The sequence below is a fragment of the Pistacia vera genome, unplaced genomic scaffold (assembly GCF_008641045.1).
Source record: "Pistacia vera cultivar Batoury unplaced genomic scaffold, PisVer_v2 Contig144, whole genome shotgun sequence".
Taxonomy (NCBI): Eukaryota; Viridiplantae; Streptophyta; class Magnoliopsida; order Sapindales; family Anacardiaceae; genus Pistacia; species Pistacia vera.
In genome coordinates, this window is record NW_022195510.1 from 733,035 (window position 1) to 759,800 (window position 26,766).

At 32.7% G+C, this 26,766-nt stretch overlaps 3 protein-coding genes across 5 annotated transcripts; all 3 read right to left on the reverse strand.

Annotated features, from left to right (window-relative positions):
* Positions 1-3,408: 3,408 nt before the first annotated feature.
* On the reverse strand, positions 3,409-18,375 carry LOC116123650 (protease Do-like 1, chloroplastic). 2 transcript variants are annotated; one of them, XM_031409401.1, is made up of 9 exons: positions 17,830-18,375; positions 17,601-17,723; positions 16,223-16,394; positions 15,595-15,632; positions 15,380-15,513; positions 5,225-5,289; positions 4,933-5,085; positions 4,633-4,767; positions 3,409-3,682 (listed from the first exon to the last, which is right to left on the reverse strand). In XM_031409401.1, the coding sequence occupies exons 1-9, from the start codon at positions 18,285-18,287 to the stop codon at positions 3,605-3,607; spliced, it is 1,356 nt and encodes a 451-aa protein (XP_031265261.1). In that variant the 5' UTR covers positions 18,288-18,375; the 3' UTR covers positions 3,409-3,604. The 2 variants fall into 2 exon arrangements, with proteins under 2 accessions (XP_031265261.1, XP_031265262.1); XM_031409402.1 differs by having other exon boundaries at positions 16,223-16,404; positions 17,830-17,969.
* LOC116123651 (transcription factor WER-like) lies at positions 7,878-9,610 on the reverse strand. Its single transcript, XM_031409403.1, has 3 exons — positions 9,400-9,610; positions 9,144-9,273; positions 7,878-8,662 (listed from the first exon to the last, which is right to left on the reverse strand). The coding sequence occupies exons 1-3, from the start codon at positions 9,536-9,538 to the stop codon at positions 8,281-8,283; spliced, it is 651 nt and encodes a 216-aa protein (XP_031265263.1). The 5' UTR covers positions 9,539-9,610; the 3' UTR covers positions 7,878-8,280.
* Positions 18,376-19,506: 1,131 nt separating the features above from the next.
* LOC116123706 lies at positions 19,507-25,247 on the reverse strand. Of its 2 annotated transcripts, XM_031409456.1 has the most exons (14): positions 24,929-25,247; positions 24,630-24,774; positions 24,465-24,532; positions 24,314-24,367; positions 24,102-24,185; positions 23,915-24,000; positions 23,128-23,208; positions 22,670-22,800; positions 21,700-21,741; positions 20,546-20,622; positions 20,385-20,475; positions 20,228-20,309; positions 19,996-20,068; positions 19,507-19,849 (listed from the first exon to the last, which is right to left on the reverse strand). In XM_031409456.1, exons 1-14 carry the CDS (start codon positions 25,015-25,017, stop codon positions 19,681-19,683), a joined length of 1,272 nt encoding a protein of 423 aa, XP_031265316.1. In that variant the 5' UTR covers positions 25,018-25,247; the 3' UTR covers positions 19,507-19,680. The 2 variants fall into 2 exon arrangements, with proteins under 2 accessions (XP_031265316.1, XP_031265317.1); XM_031409457.1 differs by lacking the exon at positions 20,546-20,622 and having other exon boundaries at positions 20,385-20,498.
* Between the last annotated feature and the right edge of the window lie 1,519 nt (positions 25,248-26,766).

Below are 26,766 nucleotides of genomic sequence, written 5' to 3' on the forward strand. Positions count from 1 at the left end.
ACCACCACGAAATCTATCACAGCCACCCCTAGAAAAGAAAAGAAAGCAAAAATCAATGGTTTGTGAGCATTTTACTCAAACACAAGAAACAGTTTGTGGTGAAATCGTGCGACGTGCAGTATGCAAATATTGTGGTTCTAATTTGGCCAGTTCGAGTACGGGTGACACTGGGCATCTCCGGAGGCATATAAGCGAACATTGCAAAAAAAATGCCACAACATTTAAAAGGACAACAAAAAATTTCATTTACAAAGGCATTTATTGCATCGGTATGTGATTTAACTAGTAGTCAATCAAATAGTGTAATGAGCGGGATTTCTAGCTTCACATATAGTCAACAAAACATGAGAGACTATATGGCCAGGTACGTTGTCGCAACCGATCAACCTTTTTCATATGGTGATGATCCAATTTTAGAATGGTATATGCAAAATAGTGTACAACCTGCTTTTAGGAGAGTTCCTAAAAATACTTTAAGAGCTGATATTTTTAGAATTTACAATGAAATGAAAACAAATATTAAAAATATACTTAGTAAATTTAATAGCGTTAGTTCGTTTACTTTGATTTATGGACGGCCACTAATCAAGATTTAGAATATATTTGTGCAACGGGTTATTTTATGAATTTAGATTGGCAACTTGAAAAAAAATTCTTGCATTTTGTGTATTAGAATATCCACATACTGGTGTAATTATTTATGAAGAATTAGCTAAAATTTTTAGTGAATATGAAATAAATGATAAAAAAATTTCTCTCACATTTAATAATGCATCATCAAATGATAAGAGTTATTGATTTTTTGTGAAAACAATTAAATCCACCTTATGAAGGTCAATTATTTCATATTAGATGTGTTTGTCACATAATAAATTTAATTACACAAGATGCAATAAAATCAATTGAAAATAAAATATCTTTAATTAGGCATGCAATTACATTTATTTCATCATCTCTTTCACATTTACAATAATACAATAGTATGTACAAGCAAATGGGGTTATAAAAGAGAAAATTGAAAACTGATGTTAGGACTTGTTGGAACTCCACATGTTTAATATTAAAATCTTGTGAATCATATGAAAATGATATTACACAATTTAAAAAAAAAAAACAATATGATCATTTATTAACTATAAATCATTGGGAACTTGGTTTTTCCTTAATGAATATTTTAGAACCTTTAAATGATGTTACTGAACAATGTTCTGGTATTTGCTATCCTACAATTTGTTTAGTCTTATATCATATACTAGATATTAGTTCTATTTTTAAATAATATAGAGATCATGCAGTTTTTAGAAATATTGCAAAAAAAATGGAAATAAAATTTAGAAAATATTGGGAAAAATGTCTATATTGTTGCTTTAGCTTCTGTAATGGATCCTAGGGTAAAATTATTCGGAGTAAATAATATGGTATAAGAAATTTAAGCAAATTTGGAGACCCCATTAAAAATTTCAGTGGAAGATGTTAGAACTTTATTACTTCAAATGTATTCACATGGTTAGACATGGAAACATGACAAGTGTACAACAACCAATATCATCAATGTCAAGTTCCTCCATAGGTAAAAAACGAGCCTATTTGGTCTATCATCACTAAAGGTAAAAAACGGGTAGGTGCAAGCTCTTCATATGATGAAATTACAAATTATTTTAGCATGGATCATTTGACTGAAATTATGATTCAAAGTGATCAATTTGATATTCTTCGATGGTGGAAAGCACATCAAAAGACTTATCCTATACTTTCCACTATTGCACGTGATTTACTAACGCCTTCAGTTTCTAGTGTAGCATCAGAATTAACTTTTAGTGCAGGTGGACGTGTATTGGACGAGAGAAGATCAAGTTTACATCCAAGTGTTGTTGTATGAAAGATTGGGTGGCGGCATATTTCAAGCTTCAAAATCTTGTTGCTGAAGATATATTTGAAAATTTTAAGAATTTAGAAATTAATGAAAACGAAGATGTATACTAATTCTTAATCCTAATTTCTATGTTTGTATTTATAATTTATAATTATAACTTATAAGTAATAAAAAGCGTTGAAATTCAATGTCTTATTATTTTATTATATTTCATAGTAATTATATATTTTTAATTAATATAAATACAAAATGTCACTAAATATAACATATAAAATATTTTTATAATAATTAATAATAATAAATCAAAATTACCATAATTTATAAATATTAAAATTAAATATTTTTGCAAAGCATGTGGGCCGACCTATGGCACGGCCCAAGGCACGACACGATATATAACGGACTGTGCTGTGGGCCTTCAAATTTCGTGAGCCGGCATGGCACGACAGGGTACGAAACTGTGCGGGCTTTAGCACGGCATATCCCACGGCACAGCCCATGGCACGATGAACCTTGACTTTTTAGGCACAGCACGATGAATCTTGACTTTTTAGGCACGGCCCACTGTTACCTCTAAATGACGCTGACTCTGGATGAGTTTAGTTACTCTGTCGCCAGACTTGGCACAAATCTTGATAAATTCTTAGATTTATTCATCAAATCAAATTACATCCCATAAAAATATTTTAATTTCTCTTCTCCAAATCTTATACTTAACCTTGTTTTTATGTTAGTTTTATATCTGATATTGATTTATGTTGTATGAACAAGTTAAATTTTATGTAAGTTGACGTGATGGTGTTAATTTGTGGGTGTCTCCCTCATCAACGCACCGTCTGTCTGAAAATTGGGTTAGTTCACCTAAGCAATCTCTTTATTAAGAAACTCTCCTTTTTTTTTCCCGACACCATCCAGTATTTGTACAACTCATGTTCTTTACAGTTGATTAAAGAGGACTATTATTAATCTGCGCTGCAGCATCGTTTTGTTAAGCTATTTATTGAGCACTTATTTTAATTTTTAAGCTGCGTTTTAATGTTCAATCAATAATCTGTTCTTCCACACTCTGGTTGCCATGAATTTCCTAATATAAAACCAATTCAAATGCTTTCATTTTAAACGGGAAAATAGCCAACAAGCTTATTATAGGTTAAAAAACAAGAGTTTGATGAGAAAATAGAAAGAAATAAGATACTTTTGTTAAAGAATTGGTTTCCTATTAGGGAAGAATCTTAATATTTTAGGGGGAAAATGTTTAGGCAAAAAAAAATCCTCTAGCTTGGGTAAAAGAACAATAACTTAAAGGAGTGGAGCAGCTCTATAATAAATAGTGGCATTGAATATCGCCCACATGAATTAGGCAGTGAGGCCTCGAATATATCAACATTCAGTACTCTTCTCTTTGTTTTCCGTATTTTTTATGCACCATATAATCAACAGCCTCTCTGTGTCTCTCACATATTTAAACCATAATCAATGGAGAGTCAAAGGCTACGACTCAATTACTCTTCAGGCCACAAGGTCAAAAATGGATATTCATAAAGAAGTGGGCAAATTATTTAAGAATGAATGCCTGCATCTTTAGTTTGCAAATTTTGTGAATTTTACAGACAATTTTGCTTCATCAATGTAGTGGAGATATGTACAAGACCCTTTTCATAAGGAGTAGCAAAAAAATAATGGCACTGATCGAATATGCACAAAGATAAACACGCGGGGCCATTTGTCATACTAAGACTCATCTGGCTTTGGTTCAAGTGTTACAGGAATCTTCTCCATATGATCACCACGCAACACCTCCACAGTCACCTGGATATCAAAAATTAAAATGATTTAGCTATATATTACAGAATCCGTGACTGGTGTTTCACTCTTTATATGAAAAGAAAGTTTATCAAAGCCGCCACTCAAAAACTAGGGCAGAGGTTAAATCATATTTTCTACAATGATTTGTATATGGGTTCATATATCATTGTGATTTGCCATTTAAACTAGAGTTATCATATAACATTAGAAAGAAGTTGCGTGTAATATGTATTTGGATTTTAAAAGGCTTGATTCAAAGAGTGAAGAATAAGATGAAAATGTTAGTATGAGATCATCGAATCCCAACATGATAGTATAAGACAATTGAATCCTGAAACGAATGAAAATTGGAGCACATTCCTCAAGCTTTGTACTTGCTTGCAAGACCATATACTCTAGCTTGCTGTATAAGGCAAGTACATGTGTGAATGCAATGGCAGAGCTGCATACAATGTCCTCCAAATGTAAAACCCCTTCGTCCCCCGTTCTATACTGATGTTAAAATTCTGCCTCCTGGTCACCCTAAAATTAGAATTCTAGTTTCATCCATGCAGTGCATGTTTGAGCACAGTTGGTACTAAATTCTCAACATTAGTTTCTGATAACAAAGTCCTGAGGGTATACCAGATCAGTAGCATCACGACTAAGATGTATCACTAGCCATAGCATTATGAAAATTGATGCAAGCATACACTGATCTATACAACCAAAATCCCACTATTTCAGACAATACCTCTACACACATATCAACATTTGGAAAAAAAAAGACTCTTCCCACACTGAAAACTGTGTCGGATAGTATCATTTAGCATAAGCATGTGACACTATAATTCTCATTCTTATTGAACTAGAAATATTCCAATATGAATATATGGAAAACTATCTTCAAATATCCCGGGCATCCATCAGAAAGAAAGGTGACATGAGATCAGAGAAAAAGAATCACATCATACCTTATCACCAACTTTGCATTGGTCAAGAATTCTGTACAAGTCACTGCCATTTGTAACCTTTTTTCCATTCACAGATGTTATGATGTCACCTAATATGAGTCTACCATAGGCATCACGTTTAGTTGGTAGTAAACCCTGCACAACAAAACTGATCAGCTCTACCTAAAATGAAGCACAAAACCTTCAACCTTTTAAAAATAAAATTAAGGAATAAAAGAAATAAGCTTTAACATTAATAGAACATAATATTAGTTTTATAGAAAATGAAAGGCAAATTTGTCAAAAAATGGTCATACATACCGCTTTGCCAGCTGGACCATTTGCTGGAGCATCTAAGACGAGCACCCCACTTACACCTAATTGCTCCACTGACTGATCAGGTGCAAACTTAATCCCTAAAATAGGTCTTGTCACCTTCCCAAACCTCACTAGCTGGTCAACAATACCATTCACCTGAGACATATGAATGAAGATTAATTTTTTAAGCATAAGAAAAAAAAAAAAAAAGAGTTATGCATCCTGATTCAATAAATATGAAGATAATAAAGTTTTCCTCATCAAAATCAAAGTCAATGTGTAGACAATAACTCACAGTGTCAACTGGAATAGAAAATCCAACGCCAGAGGATGCACCGGATGGAGAATAAATAGCTGTATTTATTCCAATAAGGCTTTATCTCAACACAAGAAACAGTTGTGGTGAAATCGTGCGACGTGCAGTTGCAAATATTGTGGTTCTAATTTGGCCGTTCGAGTACGGTGGACCTGGGCATCTCAGAGGATATAAGCGAAATTGCAAAAAAAATGCCACAACATTTAAAAGGCAACAAAAAATTTCATTTACAAAGGCATTTGCATCGGTATGTGATTCAACTAGTAGTCAATCAAAAGTGTAATGAGCGGATTTCTAGCTTCACATAGTCAACAAAACATGAAGACTATATGGCAATGTACGTTGTCGCAACCGATCAACCTTTTTCATAGGTGATGATCCATTTTAGAATGTATATGCAAATAGTATACAACCTGCTTTTAGGAGAGTTCTAAAAATACTTTAAGAGATGATTTTTTAGAATTTACAATGAAATGAAAAAAAATATTAAAAATAACTTAGTAAATTTATAGGTTAGTTCGTTACTTTTGATTTATGGACGGCCATAATCAAGATTTAGGAATATTTGTGCAACGGGTATTTTATGAATTTAGATTGGCAACTTGAAAAAAAATTCTTCATTTGTGTATTAGAATATCCACATACTGTGTGAATATTTATGAAGAATTAGCTAAAAATTTTAGTGAATATGAAATAAATGAAAAAAATTCTTCACAATTTAATAATGCATCATCAAATGATAAGAGTTATTGATTTTTTGTGAAAACAATTAAATCCACCTTATGAAGGGCAAATATTTCTATTAGATGTGTTTGTCACAATAAATTTAATCACAAGATGGAATAAAATCAATTGAAAAAAAATCTTTAATTAGGCATCAATTAAATTTATTTCATCATCTCTTTCTTTACAAAACAATAGTATGTACAAGCAAATGGGGTTATAAAAGAGAAAATTGAAAACTGGGTTAAGACTTGTTGGAACTCCACATTTTAATATTAAAATCTTGTGAATATATGAAAATGGTATACAAATTTAAAAAAAACAATATGATCATTTATTAACTATAAATCATTGGGAACTTGGTTTTTCCTTAATGAATATTTTAAAACCTTTAAATGATGTACCGAACAATGTTTTGGTATTTGCTATCCTACAACTTGTTTAGTCTTATATCATATATAGATATTAGTTTATTTTTAAATATAGAGATAATCATTTTTGAATATTGCCAAAAAAATGGAAAAAATTAGAAAATATTGGAAAAAATGTCTATATTGCATCCTAGGGTAAAATTATTGGAGTAAATAATATGGTACAAGAAATTTAAGCACAATTTGGAGACCCCATTAAAAATTTCAGTGAAGATGTTAGAACTTATTACTTCAAATGATTCACATGGTAGACATGGAAACATGACAAGTGTACAACAACCAAATCATCAATGTCAAGTTCCTCCAAGGTAAAAAGGTATTTGGTCTATCATTACTAAGGTAAAAAAGGGTAGGTCAAGCTTTCATATGATTAAATTACAAATTATTTTAGCATGGATCATTTGACTGAAATTAGATTCAAAGTGATCAATTTGATATTCTTCGATGGTGGAAAGCACATCAAAAGACTTATCCTATACTTTCCACTATGCACGTGATTTACTAACGCCTTCAGTTTCTAGTGTAGCATCAGAATTACTTTTAGTGCAAGTGGGCGTGTATTGGCGAGAGAAATCAAGTTATACCAAGCTATTGGTTTTGTATGAAAGATGGGTGGCGGCATTTAAGCTTCAAAATGTTTTGCTGAAGATATATTTGAAATTTTAAGAATTTAGAAATTAATGAAAAGAAGATGTATACAATTCTTAATCCTATTTCTATGTTTGATTTTAATTTATAATTATAACTTATAAGTAATAAAAGCTTGAAATTCAATGTCTATTATTTTATTATATCATAGGATTATATATTTTTAATTAATAAATACAAAATGTCATTAAATATAAAATATAAAAATTTTTTAATAATAGTAATAATAAATCAAATTACATAATTTATAAATATTAAAATTAAATATTTTGACTAGGCCGGCCCAATGCAAGCACTACCAAAGTATGAAACTGTGTAGCCTTGCATAGCACAACCCACGAACACGATGGACCTTGAATTTTTATACACTGCACAGCCCACCGCCACCTCTAAATGACGCTGACTGTGGATGAGTTTAGTTCTCTATCGCCAGACTTGGCACAATCTTGATAATAATTCTTAGATTATTATCAAATCAAATTACATCCCATAAAATATTTTAATTTCTCTTCTCCAAATTATACTTAACCTTGTTTTTATGTTAGTTTATATCTGATATTGATTTATGTTGTATGAACAAGTTAAATTTTATGTAAGTTGACGTGATGGTGGTAATTTGTGGGTGTCCTCATCAACGCACCGTCTGTCTGAAAATTGGGTTAGTTCACCTAGCAATCTTTATTAAGAAACACTCTCCTTTTTTTCCCGCACCATCCAGTATTTGTACAACTAAGTTCTTAATAATAAACATGGTTAGATACCAAAATATGGTTTCATATTTTTCCAATGTATTCTGCCCAAATGTGAAGGACAATGACTTTAAACATGATTTGATGCTCTGTCCTAATGTGGCCGGTACATTGACAGTGGTGAGGAAGGCTTATTATTAAAGTAAAATTTGTCTGAAATGGGATCGCATGCGTGTGTTTGTGTCCGTAAGAGAGATGCCACTGAAACTTGAACCTTATCAGAGTTTTTACTTAACTCCATTATTATCTCTCAACCCTACCACAAGTGGCTTTCAGCTATAGGATTCTGCATACAATACTTTGTAGAAGAAAAAATTACGATAAACTTCCCTTTTAACATGTAATTAAAGAGAAGCAAAGAAAATACTTATAGTTCTTCTGCTTCTGAATCATTAATAGAAGCCTAGCTACCAAGTTATTAACTCTCAAAACAAATAAAAAAAATTATAAACCATAGGACTGTCAAACATGCAAAGATCAAAAATCAAATTAAAGAATACCCATCCATAAACTCCAGCATGGTTAGGGTACCAGCAAAATCCAACTCCCCTTCAGCATTCCATAAAGAGTTGACAAAACTTTCATCAATCATGGATTCTTGTGTTTCTGTGACATTATTAATCAGGCTTTTCTGGGTGGCTTTGGCTTTGTCCACTGAAATTTCATTGGTTGCCCTTGCACTGGTACAAGAACTTGTTCTTGTGCAACTTTTTGATACTTCCACTTTCTGGGATTTTGTTAAGCTAGAATCTCCAGCTGTGTGTTTTTGCTCTTTGATCCCAAGCTTTTTCCTCAAATGAGCATTCCAATAATTTTTCACTTGATTGTCAGTTCGTCCTGGCACTCTTTTAGCAATCAAGGACCACCTAAAATGAAATCAACTTCAGGATATTATCAAGAAATATTATGACTAGTGCATTGTTAGATATATATTTTAATAGATGCAACCACCTCCTCCGTGATCATTTAATTGATTCATAATGATGAACAAATTATTTCAACCAGAAGTGATTGGCTAAAAGAAGGATGAAAAATCAAAGAAAAGGTCAGACATAACACAAATCTACAAAGGGTAATTAATGATCATTCACTTTGTTTTATTAATCATGTTCGTTATTTCCCAACAAATCATTCTTAAATGTTCCATGTTTCAAAGTTGAGGAACAAGATTGACCATGTAATTCATTTCTTTTCCAGTAGCTTGAACAAGATTACTGAATACTCTATGAAATTAATTAATTCCTTCAAAAAATTGCCAATAAGAATGATTGAAATAAGCATGGTCACTTCTTCAAAGTCTTCAGAAATTAGAGTATATGTAAGCAAAAGATAACTGAAGTAAAGAACCTGTTTCCAAGGAGCTTATGGAGTCTAATGATAAGATCTTCTTCTTCCTCAGTAAAATTGCCTCGGTTCACACTTGGGCTCAGGTAGTTCATCCACCTTAGCCTACAACTCTTCCCACATCTCTTCAAACCTTAATCATAACATTAAAAAAACAAAAAACAGCTAGCCATTGAACTATATATATTTAACTTCAACACTAGAAACTCAAAGGCAAACAGATAAAAGAAAAGAAAAGAAATGAAATACAAATAATTACCTGTTTTCTTGGCAATTCGATTCCATTGCCCTTTCCCATGCATTTTAACATAATCCAAGAGTATCTTGTCTTCTTCAACTGTCCATAAACCTTTCTTATATCGGTTCTCATCTCCTTCCACTGGCTTTGTCTTTGTCATTGTGATTGTGATCTTCTTCTTCCTTTAAGAGAGAAAGAGTGTGTGTTTAAAAGAGAGAGTTTTAGCAAAATTCTTAAAGAGTTTGCTTTGGATTTATGAGTCTGTCGTGGAATGAGTCTTATATATAAAGTTGACAAATTAATAATTAAAATGGATACAGAGTCATACTGATGATTTCGACAGTATTGAATTTGTAACATGAATGACGCTAGAGCCCGCGGTGGGCCGTGTCGGCCCATGGCACGGCATGAAAAAAACAAGGCACGGCATAAAAAAGGCAAAGCATGACACGACATGAAAATATACTGATCGTGCCGTGGGCTTTAAAAAAACTTGTGGGTTGACACGGCACAGCACGAAAAAAAATAAAATTAATAGCTATTTTAAAATAGTCGTTACCCCCTTGCACAGGGGAAGCGGCTATGAACGACTATTTCATTTATTTTTTTATTTTTTCGTATAAATACTCAATTATTTCTCTAGTTTTTTCATACTCAATTTCAATCTTCATTCTCCTTTCTCTCTCAACTCTCAAGCTCTCATAATCTCTCTCAAATTCTCAATTATTTTTTTTGTCGAATTTATTTTAATTTTTAGTCAAATTTCAAAATGGATCCAAATTCAAATGAATTTAATCATTTTGATTATTTTGATAATGAGTCACCACCACAAAATCTATCACAGTCACCCCTAGAAAAGAAAAGAAAGCAAAAATCAATGGTTTGGGAGCATTTTACTCAAACACAAGAAACAGTTCGTGGTGAAATCGTGCGACGTGCAGTGTGCAAATATTGTGGTTCTAATTTGGCCGGTTCGAGTACAGGTGGCACTGGGCATCTCTAGAGGCATATAAGCGAATATTGCAAAAAAATGCCACAACATTTAAAAGGGCAACAAAAAATTTCATTTACAAAGGCATCTGTTGCATCGGTATGTGATTCAACTAGTAGTCAATCAAATAGTGTAATGGGCGAGATTTCTAGCTTCACAGATAGTCAACAAAACATGAAAGACTATATGGCAATGTACGTTGTCGCAACCGATCAACCTTTTTCATATGGTGATGATCCAATTTTAGAATGATATATGCAAAATAGTATACAACCTGCTTTTAGGAGAGTTCTTAAAAATACTTTAAGAGATGATCTTTTTAGAATTTACAATGAAATGAAAACAAATATTAAAAATACACTTAGTAAATTTAATAGCGTTAGTTCGTTTACTTTTGATTTATGGACGGCCACTAATCAAGATTTAGGATATATTTGTGCAACGGGTCATTTTATGAATTTAGATTGGCAACTTGAAAAAAAAATTCTTACATTTCGTGTATTAGAATATCCACATACTGATGTAACTATTTATGAAGAATTAGCTAAAAATTTTAGTGAATATGAAATAAATGATAAAAAAATTTCTCTCACATTTAATAATGCATCATCAAATGATAGAGTTATTGATTTTTTGTGAAAACAATTAAATCCACCTTATGAAGGTCAATTATTTCATATTAGATGTGTTTGTCACATAATAAATTTAATTGCACAAGATGGAATAAAATCAATTGAAAATGAAATATCTTTAATTAGGCATACAATTACATTTATTTCATCATCTCTTTCACGTTTACAACAATACAATAGTATGTACAAGCAAATGGGGTTATAAAAGAGAAAATTGAAAACTGGTGTTAAGACTTGTTGGAACTCCACATATTTAATATTAAAATCTTGTGAATGATATGAAAATGGTATTACACAATTTTTTAATACAAAACAATATGATCATTTATTAACTATAAATCATTGGGAACTTGGTTTTTCCTTAATGAATATTTTAAAACCTTTAAATGATGCTACCGAACAATGTTCTGGTATTTGCTATCCTACAACTTGTTTAGTCTTATATCATATATTAGATATTAGTTTTATTTTTAAAGAATATAGAGATAATACAATTTTTTGAAATATTGCCAAAAAAATGGAAATAAAATTTAGAAAATATTGGAAAAAAATGTCTATATTGCATCCTAGGGTAAAATTATTAGGAGTAAATAATATGGTACAAGAAATTTAAGCAAATTTGGAGACCCCATTAAAAATTTCTGTAGAAGATGTTAGAACTTTATTACTTCAAATGCATTCACATGGTCAGACATGGAAACATGACAAGTGTACAACAACCAATATCATCAATGTCAAGTTCCTCCAGAGGTACAAAATAAGTGTATTTGGTCTATCATTACTAAAGGTTAAAAAGGGGTAGGTACAAGCTCTTCATATGATTAAATTACAAATTATTTTAGCATGGATCATTTGACTGAAATTACGATTCAAAGTGATCAATTTGATATTCTTCGATGGTGGAAAGTACATCAAAAGACTTATCCTATACTTTCCACTATTGCACGTGATTTACTAACGCCTCCAGTTTCTAGTGTAGCATCAGAATTAGCTTTTAGTGCAAGTGGGCGTGTATTGGACGAGAGAATATCAAGTTTATATCCAAGTGCTATTGAAGTCATTATGTGTATGAAAGATTGGGTGGCGGCATATTTCAAGCTTCAAAATCGTTTTGCTGAAGATATATTTGAAGATTTTAAGAATTTAGAAATTAATGAAAATGAAGATGTATACTAATTCTTAATCCTAATTTCTATGTTTGCATTTGTAATTTATAATTATAATTTATAAGTAATAAATAACTTTGAAATTCAATGTCTCATTATTTTATTATATTTCATAGTGATTATATATTTTTAATTAATATAAATACAAAATGTCATTAAATATAACATATAAAATATTTTTATAATAATTAGTAATAATAAATCAAAATTATCATAATTTATAAATATTAAAATTAAATATTTTTACTAGGCCGGCCCAATGCACAGCACTACAAAGTATGAAACTGTGCTAGCCTTAGCATAGCACAACCCACGACACGATGAACCTTGAATTTTTATACACTGCACAGCCCACCGCCACCTCTAAATGACGCTGACTGTGGATGAGTTTAGTTACTCTATCGCCAGACTTGGCACACATCTTGATAAAATCCCATTTCTTAGATTTATTCATCAAATCAAATTACATCCCATAAAATATTTTAATTTCTCTTCTCCAAATCTTATACTTAACCTTGTTTTTATGTTAGTTTTATATCTGATATTGATTTATGTTGTATGAACAAGTTAAATTTTATGTAAGTTGACGTGATGGTGTTAATTTGTGGGTGTCTCCCTCATCAACGCACCGTCTGTCTGAAAATTGGGTTAGTTCACCTAAGCAATCTCTTTATTAAGAAACTCTCCTTTTTTTTTCCCGACACCATCCAGTATTTGTACAACTCATGTTCTTTACAGTTGATTAAAGAGGACTATTATTAATCTGCGCTGCAGCATCGTTTTGTTAAGCTATTTATTGAGCACTTATTTTAATTTTTAAGCTGCGTTTTAATGTTCAATCAATAATCTGTTCTTCCACACTCTGGTTGCCATGAATTTCCTAATATAAAACCAATTCAAATGCTTTCATTTTAAACGGGAAAATAGCCAACAAGCTTATTATAGGTTAAAAAACAAGAGTTTGATGAGAAAATAGAAAGAAATAAGATACTTTTGTTAAAGAATTGGTTTCCTATTAGGGAAGAATCTTAATATTTTAGGGGGAAAATGTTTAGGCAAAAAAAAATCCTCTAGCTTGGGTAAAAGAACAATAACTTAAAGGAGTGGAGCAGCTCTATAATAAATAGTGGCATTGAATATCGCCCACATGAATTAGGCAGTGAGGCCTCGAATATATCAACATTCAGTACTCTTCTCTTTGTTTTCCGTATTTTTTATGCACCATATAATCAACAGCCTCTCTGTGTCTCTCACATATTTAAACCATAATCAATGGAGAGTCAAAGGCTACGACTCAATTACTCTTCAGGCCACAAGGTCAAAAATGGATATTCATAAAGAAGTGGGCAAATTATTTAAGAATGAATGCCTGCATCTTTAGTTTGCAAATTTTGTGAATTTTACAGACAATTTTGCTTCATCAATGTAGTGGAGATATGTACAAGACCCTTTTCATAAGGAGTAGCAAAAAAATAATGGCACTGATCGAATATGCACAAAGATAAACACGCGGGGCCATTTGTCATACTAAGACTCATCTGGCTTTGGTTCAAGTGTTACAGGAATCTTCTCCATATGATCACCACGCAACACCTCCACAGTCACCTGGATATCAAAAATTAAAATGATTTAGCTATATATTACAGAATCCGTGACTGGTGTTTCACTCTTTATATGAAAAGAAAGTTTATCAAAGCCGCCACTCAAAAACTAGGGCAGAGGTTAAATCATATTTTCTACAATGATTTGTATATGGGTTCATATATCATTGTGATTTGCCATTTAAACTAGAGTTATCATATAACATTAGAAAGAAGTTGCGTGTAATATGTATTTGGATTTTAAAAGGCTTGATTCAAAGAGTGAAGAATAAGATGAAAATGTTAGTATGAGATCATCGAATCCCAACATGATAGTATAAGACAATTGAATCCTGAAACGAATGAAAATTGGAGCACATTCCTCAAGCTTTGTACTTGCTTGCAAGACCATATACTCTAGCTTGCTGTATAAGGCAAGTACATGTGTGAATGCAATGGCAGAGCTGCATACAATGTCCTCCAAATGTAAAACCCCTTCGTCCCCCGTTCTATACTGATGTTAAAATTCTGCCTCCTGGTCACCCTAAAATTAGAATTCTAGTTTCATCCATGCAGTGCATGTTTGAGCACAGTTGGTACTAAATTCTCAACATTAGTTTCTGATAACAAAGTCCTGAGGGTATACCAGATCAGTAGCATCACGACTAAGATGTATCACTAGCCATAGCATTATGAAAATTGATGCAAGCATACACTGATCTATACAACCAAAATCCCACTATTTCAGACAATACCTCTACACACATATCAACATTTGGAAAAAAAAAGACTCTTCCCACACTGAAAACTGTGTCGGATAGTATCATTTAGCATAAGCATGTGACACTATAATTCTCATTCTTATTGAACTAGAAATATTCCAATATGAATATATGGAAAACTATCTTCAAATATCCCGGGCATCCATCAGAAAGAAAGGTGACATGAGATCAGAGAAAAAGAATCACATCATACCTTATCACCAACTTTGCATTGGTCAAGAATTCTGTACAAGTCACTGCCATTTGTAACCTTTTTTCCATTCACAGATGTTATGATGTCACCTAATATGAGTCTACCATAGGCATCACGTTTAGTTGGTAGTAAACCCTGCACAACAAAACTGATCAGCTCTACCTAAAATGAAGCACAAAACCTTCAACCTTTTAATAATAAAATTAAGGAATAAAAGAAATAAGCTTTAACATTAATAGAACATAATATTAGTTTTATAGAAAATGAAAGGCAAATTTGTCAAAAAATGGTCATACATACCGCTTTGCCAGCTGGACCATTTGCTGGAGCATCTAAGACCTCGTGGGGTGAATGTGGATTAACGAGGTGACTGACTAGTCCACGTTTGAATTAGGGATTTTATCCAGAACAGTGCTTCCCAAACCTCACTAGCTGGTCAACAATACCATTCACCTGAGACATATGAATGAAGATTAATTTTTTAAGCATAAGGAAAAAAAAAAAAAAGAGTTATGCATCCTGGTTCAATAAATATGAAGATAATAAAGTTTTCCTCATCAAAATCAAAGTCAATGTGTAGACAATAACTCACAGTGTCAACTGGAATAGAAAATCCAACGCCAGAGGATGCACCGGATGGAGAATAAATAGCTGTATTTATTCCAATAAGGCTTCCTGAACTATCTAGAAGTGGGCCTCCACTATTACCAGGGTTAATGGCAGCATCTGTTTGTATAACATCTTGAATCGGACGGCCAGTAGCAGCAGAACTAATTTCTCGGCGAAGCCCACTACAGGCAAAACACATGTAGCTAAATTATAAAGGTGTCAATTTACAAGGATAAAGAAGATAAATAATAATTTATTTTTACCTGATCACACCAGTTGTTAGGGTATGGTCAAGTCCAAACTGCAAAAGCATAAATATCAATTAGAATCTTACGGTCAAAATAAGAAAACATAATGAAACTTGCAAAGTATGATCAGTAACTTAGATGAAGTGCTAAAGTTTTGATCAGGGCCTTGGATGATAAACAAATTTTTTAAATCAAGTTAGAAGTAGACTATAACTTTTATGAAATCAGATCTTCATACTAAACAAAGCACAATTGATAATCAAAGAATCTGGATTAATAAATCCGTGCACGCATAAAAAAAAAAAAATAATAATAATAATAATAAAAGAAAAAGCATATTCAAGGTGCCATCTTCTTAGCCATTCCCTAACAAACATATTTGGCAAATGAATATAAAATGAATGTAGTCCATCCTTTATGTTTCGCAGTATTAATACCTATCAAACATCTAAAAACTTCATGCATGCTTTCTATGAGAGAAATCACAGTCTTCTTGTTAAAGTGAAAACTTCACCGTATCTTCTATAATTATACTATCATTGAGTTAATGTGTTGTTTCTAATGGTTAGCAGAAAATTAGATAGGAACCAACCATGCAATCATGTAAAACATGGTGCGAGTATAATATAAAAAGTGTACTCACTGGGTTGCCAATAGCAAATACTTTCTGACCAACAAGCAAGTCTGCAGAGACACCAAGGGGTATAGGTCTTAGTTTGTTTTTGGGTGCCTCAATACGCAACACAGCAACATCTTTGTCTTGGTCAAATCCAACAACTTTTGCATCATAAGCCGACTGATCGGCAAGAGTGACCCTGTACATCACTAGCGCAAATTTAAATGCCAATAGTAAGGACATACTATGATCTACCTTCAAACTATAACTTCGCTCAAATGTTTGATTCCTACCAGATTGGTGAATGGCAGACAGTCATTAAGTACCACATATATGAAAAGTAAAGGGACACAAACTATCTATTACTATGACTATAGAAACATGAAACAGTTACATAAGAGCTGCTTTAGCCCTTATTTTTGCGTAGAATCTGTAGGCATATACTGTCAATGACTTTTTGCACTTTTTAGCCCAAGACTTTTGCTATTACAGTGCACAATGCTCCTTAATAAATACTAGTTAAGATCATCATTGCTAATAATGTTCTGATTACTATAACGAACAGTTAAGATGATATTACAAAACTTTGACCATGGATAACGGATGTAATTTCTAACTCAGGTTACATTCCAAGTAATTAATGATGACAACCATTGCAAAAATTAGTCAATGAATTTTTTCATTTAACCTCGAACCTCCAAGACTTGTGTATCCGGTAAAGTGATAAGCATTAACTGAGGTATAATTTCATGAACTCATAGCAGCATCCAAAATCTGAATAATGAAATAATTTAAGGGATAAGTTGTGCCTGTATTACTGGGACTAAATTCCGGTAACAGCAACAAAATAACATGTTTTTGGTTACATACAAAGTAATAATTGCAACTTGATATGTCACAAAACTAGGAAAATTTACTTAAACTGATAATAAAATCTGCAGATGCTAATAAATGTTGTACATGTATTATATATTTGACTTTCAGTATCATCAAAACCATGTTATGATAACAATAACACGGATTCAGATTCGACCCTTGACCCAATAAATATACAACCTCCTCTTTAATGTATATCAAATATTTGATGTTTTCAGGGAGGGAGCCACTAAGGGCGCCCCCACTGACCCTGGAAAATTCTGCTAGTCCACTTATATTTTGTATTTTTAACAATTCACACCCAATAATTTATTGTACGAAAGTACTCTCGGTGAATATCCACCACTTATTAAATGTTTTATTTTTATTTTTTCTCATACCAAAAATATATTGTAAGCTTGCTCTTGTTTTCTCTTCTAATTGAATATATTTAACAATTAAAATGAGTTCAAATTCAAAGCAACGTACACACAGCAGTAGCAAGACTAAAATGAATGAAATAAATAACAAGAAAGAAAAGGAAACGAACTTGAGATCAGATGCGCCACGAATGACATGATAATTGGTCACAACGTGACCATCTTTATCCCAAACAAAACCCGATCCAGATCCTTGTGGGACCTCCAACACATCCAACGTAAAGGCATCCTGCCTGTATGATTTTAGAAATTAACAGAAATTAAAAATAATGACCAGACAAAATTTGACCATATAACACAATTAAAATCAAAACATATGATTAAATAATTAGTAAGTACCTTACAGCGAGATTGGTAATATAAACAACAGAAGGAGTGTTCTCTTGGAAGAGACGAACAGTGGCGAGCTCATCGGTCTGAAGCTTACGGGAAGGAGTGATAACGAAAGCGGAGGCAGAATCGACGTTAGTGAGAAGAAGAGAAAAGGACAGAACAACCGAAGTACAAAAGATGAAGAAAGAGTCGAGAGATGAAGACAGTAATGGGTTTTTGGTAAATAGGAAGAGTTTAGAGATAGTAGAATGAGTGGGAGTAGAGTTGTAGAGCGAGCTGTTGAGAATGAAAGAGGAGTTCGTGGTGGAGCGAGTTTTGTTGGGAAGAGAAAGGGATCTGGAGAGAGAAAATATAGTGGTGTTGAGTGGTGGTCGTAGTAGTAGTAGCGGTGGCCTGTTTGGAGAGCGAGAAAATGGGGCAGGACTGGAAAGGAAAATAGTGGAAATGAATGAATAAGAAGCCATTTTCAGGCTTCGTTAGAACATTTGGTTAGTTGTAGTTGAAGTACCTTTTATTTGTGTGGAATGGGAATGTGGTAGTGGATGATGATAGAAGAACCTTCTTCTAACATTGACGTCGATTTAAACCCCACTTTATCTATTTAATCTTTCTATCTTGTTATTTAAAAATACTATTTTATTTATATCTATTTAATTTCGATCATGTGACATGACATCCCATTGGACGCCTAAATTTTTTCTTATTTCGAGGATTACTTTATATTTTCAAGTAATTCAATATCTTTTTATTAAGATCTTTTAAACTTCTATTTAAAAAATCTTATTATAAATTTATATTTATAAATGCCAATTAATGATCTTAAAATTCTTTTTAAAATTAACTACATTAAATGTCTTAGCTATAACAGCCATCTACCGTAAACATAAGACAATAAATATTGCAGGTTTTTTTTTTTTTTTTTTTCCATTCTTTGTAATTAATCAATAGGGTCAAATAATAAAATGTTTAAAGTTTAAACTTTAGAGTAATACTATACATACAATATGGTGTTATGATAAAAGATGATTGATCGAAAATTTATTTTTAATTAAAAATCAGCCAATTATCTTTCATCGTATTATTTTGTATATGTAGTATTATACTAAACTCTAACCTAAAGATTGGGTTATCAAAATGCCTTGAAGATTAGTTTTGCTACAATGTTGCAGTTAACCGTATTAGAATTTGAACCCGCCTAGAAGTAATGTTCTACACATTCAGAGAGACCGCCGCGCGGGGGGGTGCCCAACTGTGACCACAAGATTAATTTTCCTACTCAATGTTATGAAAATCTGTGATCCAAAAAATGATTTATGGATTTCTTCCATTCCCTTTTCCAAGCTCAGTGTTTTCTCAAAATTGGAGAATCCATTTCTTCCATTCCCTTTTCCAAGCTCAGTGTTTTCTCAAAATTGGAGAATCCAAATTCCATATTTGCAGGGCAGAACTAGAGATTGAAGGAAGGTCATGGAACTTGAAAACTCAACTTACCAGTCATCCCTACCTCGTAACCACAATTTCTNCGAATTAGAATTTGAACCCGCCTAGAAGTAATGTTCTACACATTCAGAGAGACCGGGGGGAATGTGAAAATGCCAAAACTGCACAACTGTGACCACAAGATTAATTTTCCTACTCAATGTTATGAAAATCTGTGATCCAAAAAATGATTTATGGATTTCTTCCATTCCCTTTTCCAAGCTCAGTGTTTTCTCAAAATTGGAGAATCCAAATTCCATATTTGCAGGGCAAAACTAGAGATTGAAGGAAGGTCATGGAACTTGAACACTCAACTTACCAGTCATCCCTACCTCAGTAACCACAATTTCTCAAAGGAAGAGGCAAAAAGAATCGAATTTACAAAATTTTCTTCAAGGGCCTTAGTTCCCTGGGCAACTCTTCAAAATTTCCAGCATTTACATCCGATTGTAGCATTGGTCTCTCGCCAATTTTCCAAACATTGCCCTCCGCCAGATGCTCTTTGCTTGGTGTCAGCATTACAAAATTTGGATCAGCCCTTTGATAACTGCAAGATGCTCAACCCATATAAGTTTGGTAATATGTCATAATCAAATTGCCTTGAAAATGCAAAGACAACATAAACCTACTAATTATTAAATATAAGCAAATATTTATATATTTATCTTTTGAACTAAAACAAATAAAGTGTACCTCGCTTCTCTAAGATTTTCGACTCTGAGACCAAATCCATATTGTGTCTTTCCTATTGCACGATCTCTAGTAGCTGGAAGACAACGGGTATGTTATTACGTGGAGGATTATTCTACTACTAATTATATATAGCACATCATATGCATTCAAACCAAGATTTGAAATGATAAGAGGCAATCTCTGGTATAATTGAACTGATTAATGAACGTAGTGATCTACCAACTACGGTTACCTGAAATGTTGAAAGTAAAAGATGGTTTCCACCATGACTTAAATGCCAGCGTTAAGGTTGAACTGAGAGGTCCCAACTTGCCCTGGGAAGATGAAATGTGGATAACTATCAAACTTGATGCAGTGCATATTTACAAACATAAGATTGAAAGTATTACCTTCAGCAAGAAGTTTTTATTGGCTTGCCACGATGCAGCTACTTGAAAGGAGGATTCTGGGGTATTATTTGAAGTTCTGGCATCATCAACCCTGTATAACATGGTCCTATTAAACTAGGATATCACCACATTAAACAAAGTAATGTTATCACTTAGAATACCTTGTCTGTAACTCAAAACCAAAGTCAATATAATTTGTGATCCCAATGATTTCATTTTCTTCAAAGGGGTTTTTCACCTGCTTAGTTGAAGCAGTTACCAATTTGTTAGTAAAATATTGCAAATAAGGTTGGACACAACCAATATCAAGTGAAAAAATGATAGCAAAAATGACAAATAATACTTTAATTGATCGAACATAAGCTTCTCATGGCATGGCATCAAATGGACCTACAAACTACACATAGATCATCTAATAGAAGTGCTCCTTGATATTGTAGGCATGAAATTTTAGAAAAGGATCAGTATGTTACTATGAAATGAGTTCAGGTCCAAACTCAAGAAATCAAACTCCAGTATATTAGAAAAAGAAAAATATATCTTTTCTAATATAATATATTGGCTCATTATAGCAATTTCATTTCTGAAACAGACTCAGAATATGGTATCATAAACTTCTATTCCTTCTGTTACATTTATCTAACCAACTACAAGTAAACATTCCAAAATTAAAGGCAGGGAACAATCACAATCAAAATGCAAATTTTAAACACATTTAAGCTGATGCCTATCCTTGCATCTGTAACAATAAATACACTGACATCATAAGTAAAAAAAAAAAAAATTTTCATAACCTATGATTTTCTGCCGGTACCCTATATTCTGATAAAGAAATAGTAGAGAAGTTTGCAATTTTAGTTGCTACTGAATTTATTGACTTCATGAATTAATTCATAGAAATCTTCTATCCACAATTTTTCTGTACCCTGGAATTTAAGGTGGATATGATGCAACTATTGTCTTTGACACATTGGCAATGAGCTGGATGCCTAAGTCCAAAACCGATCTTCATTCTAAAACACTAATCTGTTCTTCATTCTTGAAAGAGAAACAAAGGGGCAGACTGAAGGGGTATTTTGTTCAAGCCCATGCAAAAACTTGTTCAATCTACTAAAGCTATTACATATCTCCAGAAATTGATAAATAATAGGATAGTCATGATATATTTTTGCAGCACAAGTTTTATGAAAACCCAATGCAATTCAACAGTTTGTATAACGCCACATGTTGCAACAGAACAATTTACTAATGATACAGACGCATAAATCAAAACAAAGATTCGATTAAAAGCAAGAGATGAAACAGTGAAGCATACCCGTCTTTGGACCACTACATGTTGATAGAATGAGGCAATGAACTGCAGTAAAAAATTGGTATAAGAACTAACTCTTGTGCACGATAAATTTTTTACAAATACTTTCAGAAAACAACAATGAAGAATATCTGGAAGCACCAGGAAACTGTGTCAGATGCATACCATGCAGTAGCCAGAATTAAAATAAAGCATTAATTTCAATATGGTTTATTCTATATAGCATTATCATTGATACACTGACCCAAAAAGTAATAAATGATGATCTTGTCATAAGATAACATGTTGATTACTTCTTTAAGGTCCTATTTCAGGGTAGTAAAGGAAAGACTTCCTCTGATTTTCAATTGAAACAGGATGGGCAGTGCAAAAATCTAGATGGAAACTCATATGGGCAGCCACATCCTTAAGCATTAGTTGCTTTGTTATCACATATACTAGACCATAAATTGGAGCAAAAAAGGGGAAAAAAAACAAATTTCATTCTGTAATTCTATAAGGAGAACAGAAGTTTGAATTACCACTGCCACAGAAAAAAAAAGAAAAAAGAATTTACTACAAAAAGAAAAGGAGAGAAACTATTCACTCTCCAGGTTTTCACAAGAACATATGTTCTGCTTTCAGAAACAATGTTGCCAATAGACTGCATAAATACAGATAAAGAAAAGAGTTAAAGCCTAAGTCTGGCCTACACATCCATTGCTGGCTCACTTATTCATCCATTTACTAAAGTAGCCTCACATATTGTATATGAGAGACGATTGATAAAATATGTCCTAATTTATACCATTTTCCGGATAAGCACATCTATGCAAGAAATAAAAAGCAAAAATTGATGAAGCAATTGAACTATTCACCATAGAGCTTCATTAATATTACAAAATTAAAGATCATCTCTATGCTATATAATGCAAAGACAAACAATCTGTGGAGATGCAAATCTTGAAATAACATAAACTAAGAGAAAAACCACCTGAGACCTTTTAGCAAGTTCAAGGCCAAAATTGAATGAAGGGCTCAAGGGACTGCCTGATCCTACTCCATAGCCAATCGCACAACTCCAATTCATTAAATTTTTATATTTCATATCTTCTTTACCTCCATCTGATAAAAGCAGCAACATGGTGAACAGTGTAAGTTAGATCATTAAGATGATGTATGAAAAAGAGGAAAAAATAAGTAAAACCCTGACATTCACTACTCAATTTATATGCCAAGCACATCACCCATAATGAATACACAAGTGAAGCATGCTCATATTCTAAGTTAGAGATAAAATAAAATAATGAATTTACTGAAGACCAAAGAAACAATGCTCAAAAACTAACAGTGAATTCGTAACTTGCAAAAGGAAAAAAAAAATAAAGTAAAACATATATAATAAACTGTCTAGAGTTTTTGGAAGAGAAACCTAAACCATATGAAACATACTTTGTGGCTCATACTGCACTCCAACAGTGAGCCTTCCCATCTTGCTTACCAGCCATGCACACTTTGGCAACTCATCTTTTACTGCAAAGAACAGCAATGTTAATCTTGTGCATAGATAAATGAGATCTTGTAAGTTCAAATTTATGACACCCAATTAAGCAGAAATAGCTATTAAAAACTCAATATCTCTAAAGGCCAATGTAGACAAACAATGAGGGACCAAGTGAAAAGATTCTACGAGAGAACAAGAAAGGGGCTGGGGCTAAATAATGACGGTGCTGAAAGTGAATATATCAAATTACATGGCATTCTTGGTTATTAGTTGTGAGGGGGAAAGGAGTTGGGGGCAAGAACAAGGGTGCTAAAAGTGAATAGATTATATTACTAGTGGTATTCTTGGTTATAAGTTTTGAAGGATGCCCTTGCAAATTAAAAGAGAGCCATTCCATTTATTGCCACTAGCATGCTCAACATCAAAGTCCCACCCAATGCATGCATACATGCGCCTGGATGGCTAAAATATGATTAAGACAAAAGACCTCTAGATCAAGTTGAAGAGTTGTAAAAATAAAATAAAATGCAATTACAATGTTAATACCATTACATTGCTGTAGAAAAAACTTATTGGAAGTAAATGCATACAATAAAACACTATTATGGTACAAATACACGTTTAAAGCAAATTCCCTAAGGCAAAGATGGTGATAACTGCAACAAAATTACAACTGAGGGGACCATGGCATAACGCATCCAAATTATACTCATTGATAAGCATTGAGGTCCATACAGGCAAAAGGCATAAGTGTGGCTCCAATTGACAAACTTTCTGATCCATATCTCAATCCCATAACACCGTAATCTTCGGCTGATATTCTGCAGAGAACAGTAAGCTCTGTCAATAGAATACATTTGATAAGTATCTAAACTAACTAGCTTAATAATCCATATGATATTGTTTTATTAATAGGATGTACCTTTTCTTCATTAGCGCTGGAAAGATGCCAAATGCTCCAAAGCCCAATTTTGGGTAGTAAACACATGACCTCATCTGTAAAACACTAAAGCCACAGCATCCAAAGCAATGTTTACAAAAAAAAAAAAAAACAAAAAAAAAAAAAAAAGGCTCTTGAATAAGGCAAGCAGTAATAAAAATGAAAGCGAATTTCACTTCAAAAGACTTGCTTACGGATCAGAGTTTGATACAAATAGGTCCATGAATGTATGAGGATCATCCACATCACTGCTCATGCAATTGAAACATTAAAAACACATAGTTAAATAATAATTCCCAATTCATTACATTGCACAATTTTTGCAACTATAGCACAATAAAGTACCTTTGCCAGCGAAATAATGCGTTACCAACTATTTTCTCCTCGGGCTTATGATCAAGGGGACCTGAAACCTAACCATGTTAAACAAAAGAAAAACAATCAATATCAGGCCAAAGAAATTTATTAACACCACCAAAGAACAAAAAGTGAAAAATTCAAGATAATTACAGTTGCAATCAAATCAACATGAGGATCATCAATGGGCTTCAACATAATTCTAGCGCTAAAACGCCTAGCTTCTTCAAAATAATCATCGAAAAGGCATTTCAATGCAAGCTTCCCAAACAACAAATTGTACGAAGATTCCAACATCCTGCACCACCGTCGTCTCAGGTTATTCAATTACAATAATATAATAAGAGTACTTCTTCCTCTCCATAATATATTCACACTTTTTTTAAAATCCCGACTTAAAATTACAGGAATTCGCTAAACAAGAGAAATAAGAAGTGGAATTTAAACTGAACCTGGTACGGGCCGCGAGCGGAGGGAAATCAAAGAGCGGTGGAACGAGAACCATCGGCGGTGGAGGCTCTTTGTTTAACCAGTTTCCCATTTTTGTCTCTGTGCCAATTCACGAAGTCGAAAGAAAATGAATGTGAAATAAAAATAAATTTTGAAATCGAAATTGCTATGGTTATGGTTCTGGTTATGGCTATGGCTGTGGCTGTGGCTGTGGCTGTGGCTGTGGCTAATCAGAACTGAAACATCCCGCATCTCGCTCTTCACCTCCATGACTGTTTCAACTCTCCCACACAGGGCTCAGGGGGCTCCAGTGACGTGGCACTGTCTGGCGAATATAATAATGACGTGGCATTTTATAGTAGATACGATATAATTTAAATTTTGCAGTTTCGGGGTTATTTTCAAGACTCCGATAATTTTCATTTATTATATAAACCCCTCTTACTTTCAAAATAAACAATAAACGCCTCCAATACTATAGTTAGGGCCGATTGGTTAATAGATTAAGAGATATGCTTCCCTGATCATTGATTTTGAGATAAGTATCTTAACTAGGAGAAGCCAAAAATTGATTTTGAGATATGGTTATGTCTTTCATGATTTTGGTTTATACTTGGACGTTCTTTCAAGAAAGGTTTGCGCTAATTGCTATCTTCTATCTAGTGCGGGTCTTTCAATTGTGAGAAAATGACAATTTCGTCCCCAAAATTTGGCTTGGGTGACCCTTTAGGTTTTTATAATTTTTTAGAAATATTTTGATTCCTATAATTAAAAAACTTTAGAAACTACCTCAGAGACCAAAAAGTTATTAAAATATTATTTAAACCAAACCTCAAAGAAGAAATTTCTAATTATATAATGTGATGCTTTTAGTAATTATGAAGAGAGTTTTGGTCCATTGAAGTTGGAGATGGTGCCAAATATTATAATAATAATAATATATTCGGTAGTCGGTTGAGCAAAATATAAGGTGTTGGATTGGATCCAATTTGTTTTGTAAGTTATAATAAAAAGGCCTTACGTGTCATTTTCAAATCTCAAGCACAAAGGGTAGCTTGGTTTTGGTTGAGTTGAATAAGAATGTTCCAAGAGAAGAAGCGAGCAACAAGGAAATATTATTTAAAACATGAAGAGGAGGATTCAAACACACTTGTTTTTAGTTCATTTATTTTTGTGTGTGTTCGTCCCATCTTCTTGTTATATTATAATGGTGGAAGTTATAAGAAGATGACATCACTATGGTTGTAGGTAAAATACTAGGAATCATCCATACCTTAAATATATTATTGCTCATTGAAAGTTGAGGACCCACCCAGATTTGGGTGGTTATTAATATTATGAAGTCGAGTGGTTGTGGTTCATGCATCACGACCTTTCCGTGAACCTCCCTTCTACCCATTTTTGACCATCTAGTTCTACAGCTACAACTTGGACTAAATGAACCGCCTCCTCGCCCTTTCAATGGCCATTTAATTATTTATATATTAACAATATTAATACAATTATTTGAAATGTGTTATATTTCATATATCATTGTAATAATTTTCAATAGAGTCTTTATATGACTCAAATTTTTTATTATAAAGAATTTATCTTCAACAAACTCTTTATCTTTAAAATATAAATTAGAGGGTGAGTTTGACTCTTTACATTTAGAGAGTCAAATTTTACTCTCTATCCTAATTTTAATTAATAAACTATAAATTCTTATATATTTTATTTATTAATTTTCTCTCCCATTAAGTCTTTTTCTTAAAAATAAAGAACATCTTCATTAACTGTAAAGAGTCTATTAGATTTGAATAAAAATTGTATTTTTTATATTTTAAAATCAATAAAA

What these genes read in the sequence shown, in the direction of transcription:
- LOC116123651 (XM_031409403.1), bottom strand. Translation starts at nt 9,538, where the DNA reads ATGACAAAGACAAAGCCAGTGGAAGGAGATGAGAACCGATATAAGAAA. An exon ending in TCGAATTGCCAAGAAAACAG is followed by an intron (nt 9,274 to 9,399) that starts GTAATTATTTGT and finishes GTTATGATTAAG; the next exon opens with GTTTGAAGAGATGTGGGAAG. An exon ending in CATAAGCTCCTTGGAAACAG is followed by an intron (nt 8,663 to 9,143) that starts GTTCTTTACTTC and finishes ATTTCATTTTAG; the next exon opens with GTGGTCCTTGATTGCTAAAA.
- LOC116123650 (XM_031409401.1), bottom strand. Translation starts at nt 18,287, where the DNA reads ATGGCTTCTTATTCATTCATTTCCACTATTTTCCTTTCCAGTCCTGCC. An exon ending in ATTACCAATCTCGCTGTAAG is followed by an intron (nt 17,724 to 17,829) that starts GTACTTACTAAT and finishes AAAATCATACAG; the next exon opens with GCAGGATGCCTTTACGTTGG. An exon ending in AGGAAGCCTTATTGGAATAA is followed by an intron (nt 5,290 to 15,379) that starts ATACAGCTATTT and finishes TTATTGGAATAA; the next exon opens with ATACAGCTATTTATTCTCCA.
- LOC116123706 (XM_031409456.1), bottom strand. Translation starts at nt 25,017, where the DNA reads ATGGGAAACTGGTTAAACAAAGAGCCTCCACCGCCGATGGTTCTCGTT. An exon ending in ATAAAAACTTCTTGCTGAAG is followed by an intron (nt 20,310 to 20,384) that starts GTAATACTTTCA and finishes TCATCTTCCCAG; the next exon opens with GGCAAGTTGGGACCTCTCAG. An exon ending in TTTTACTTTCAACATTTCAG is followed by an intron (nt 20,069 to 20,227) that starts GTAACCGTAGTT and finishes GTTGTCTTCCAG; the next exon opens with CTACTAGAGATCGTGCAATA.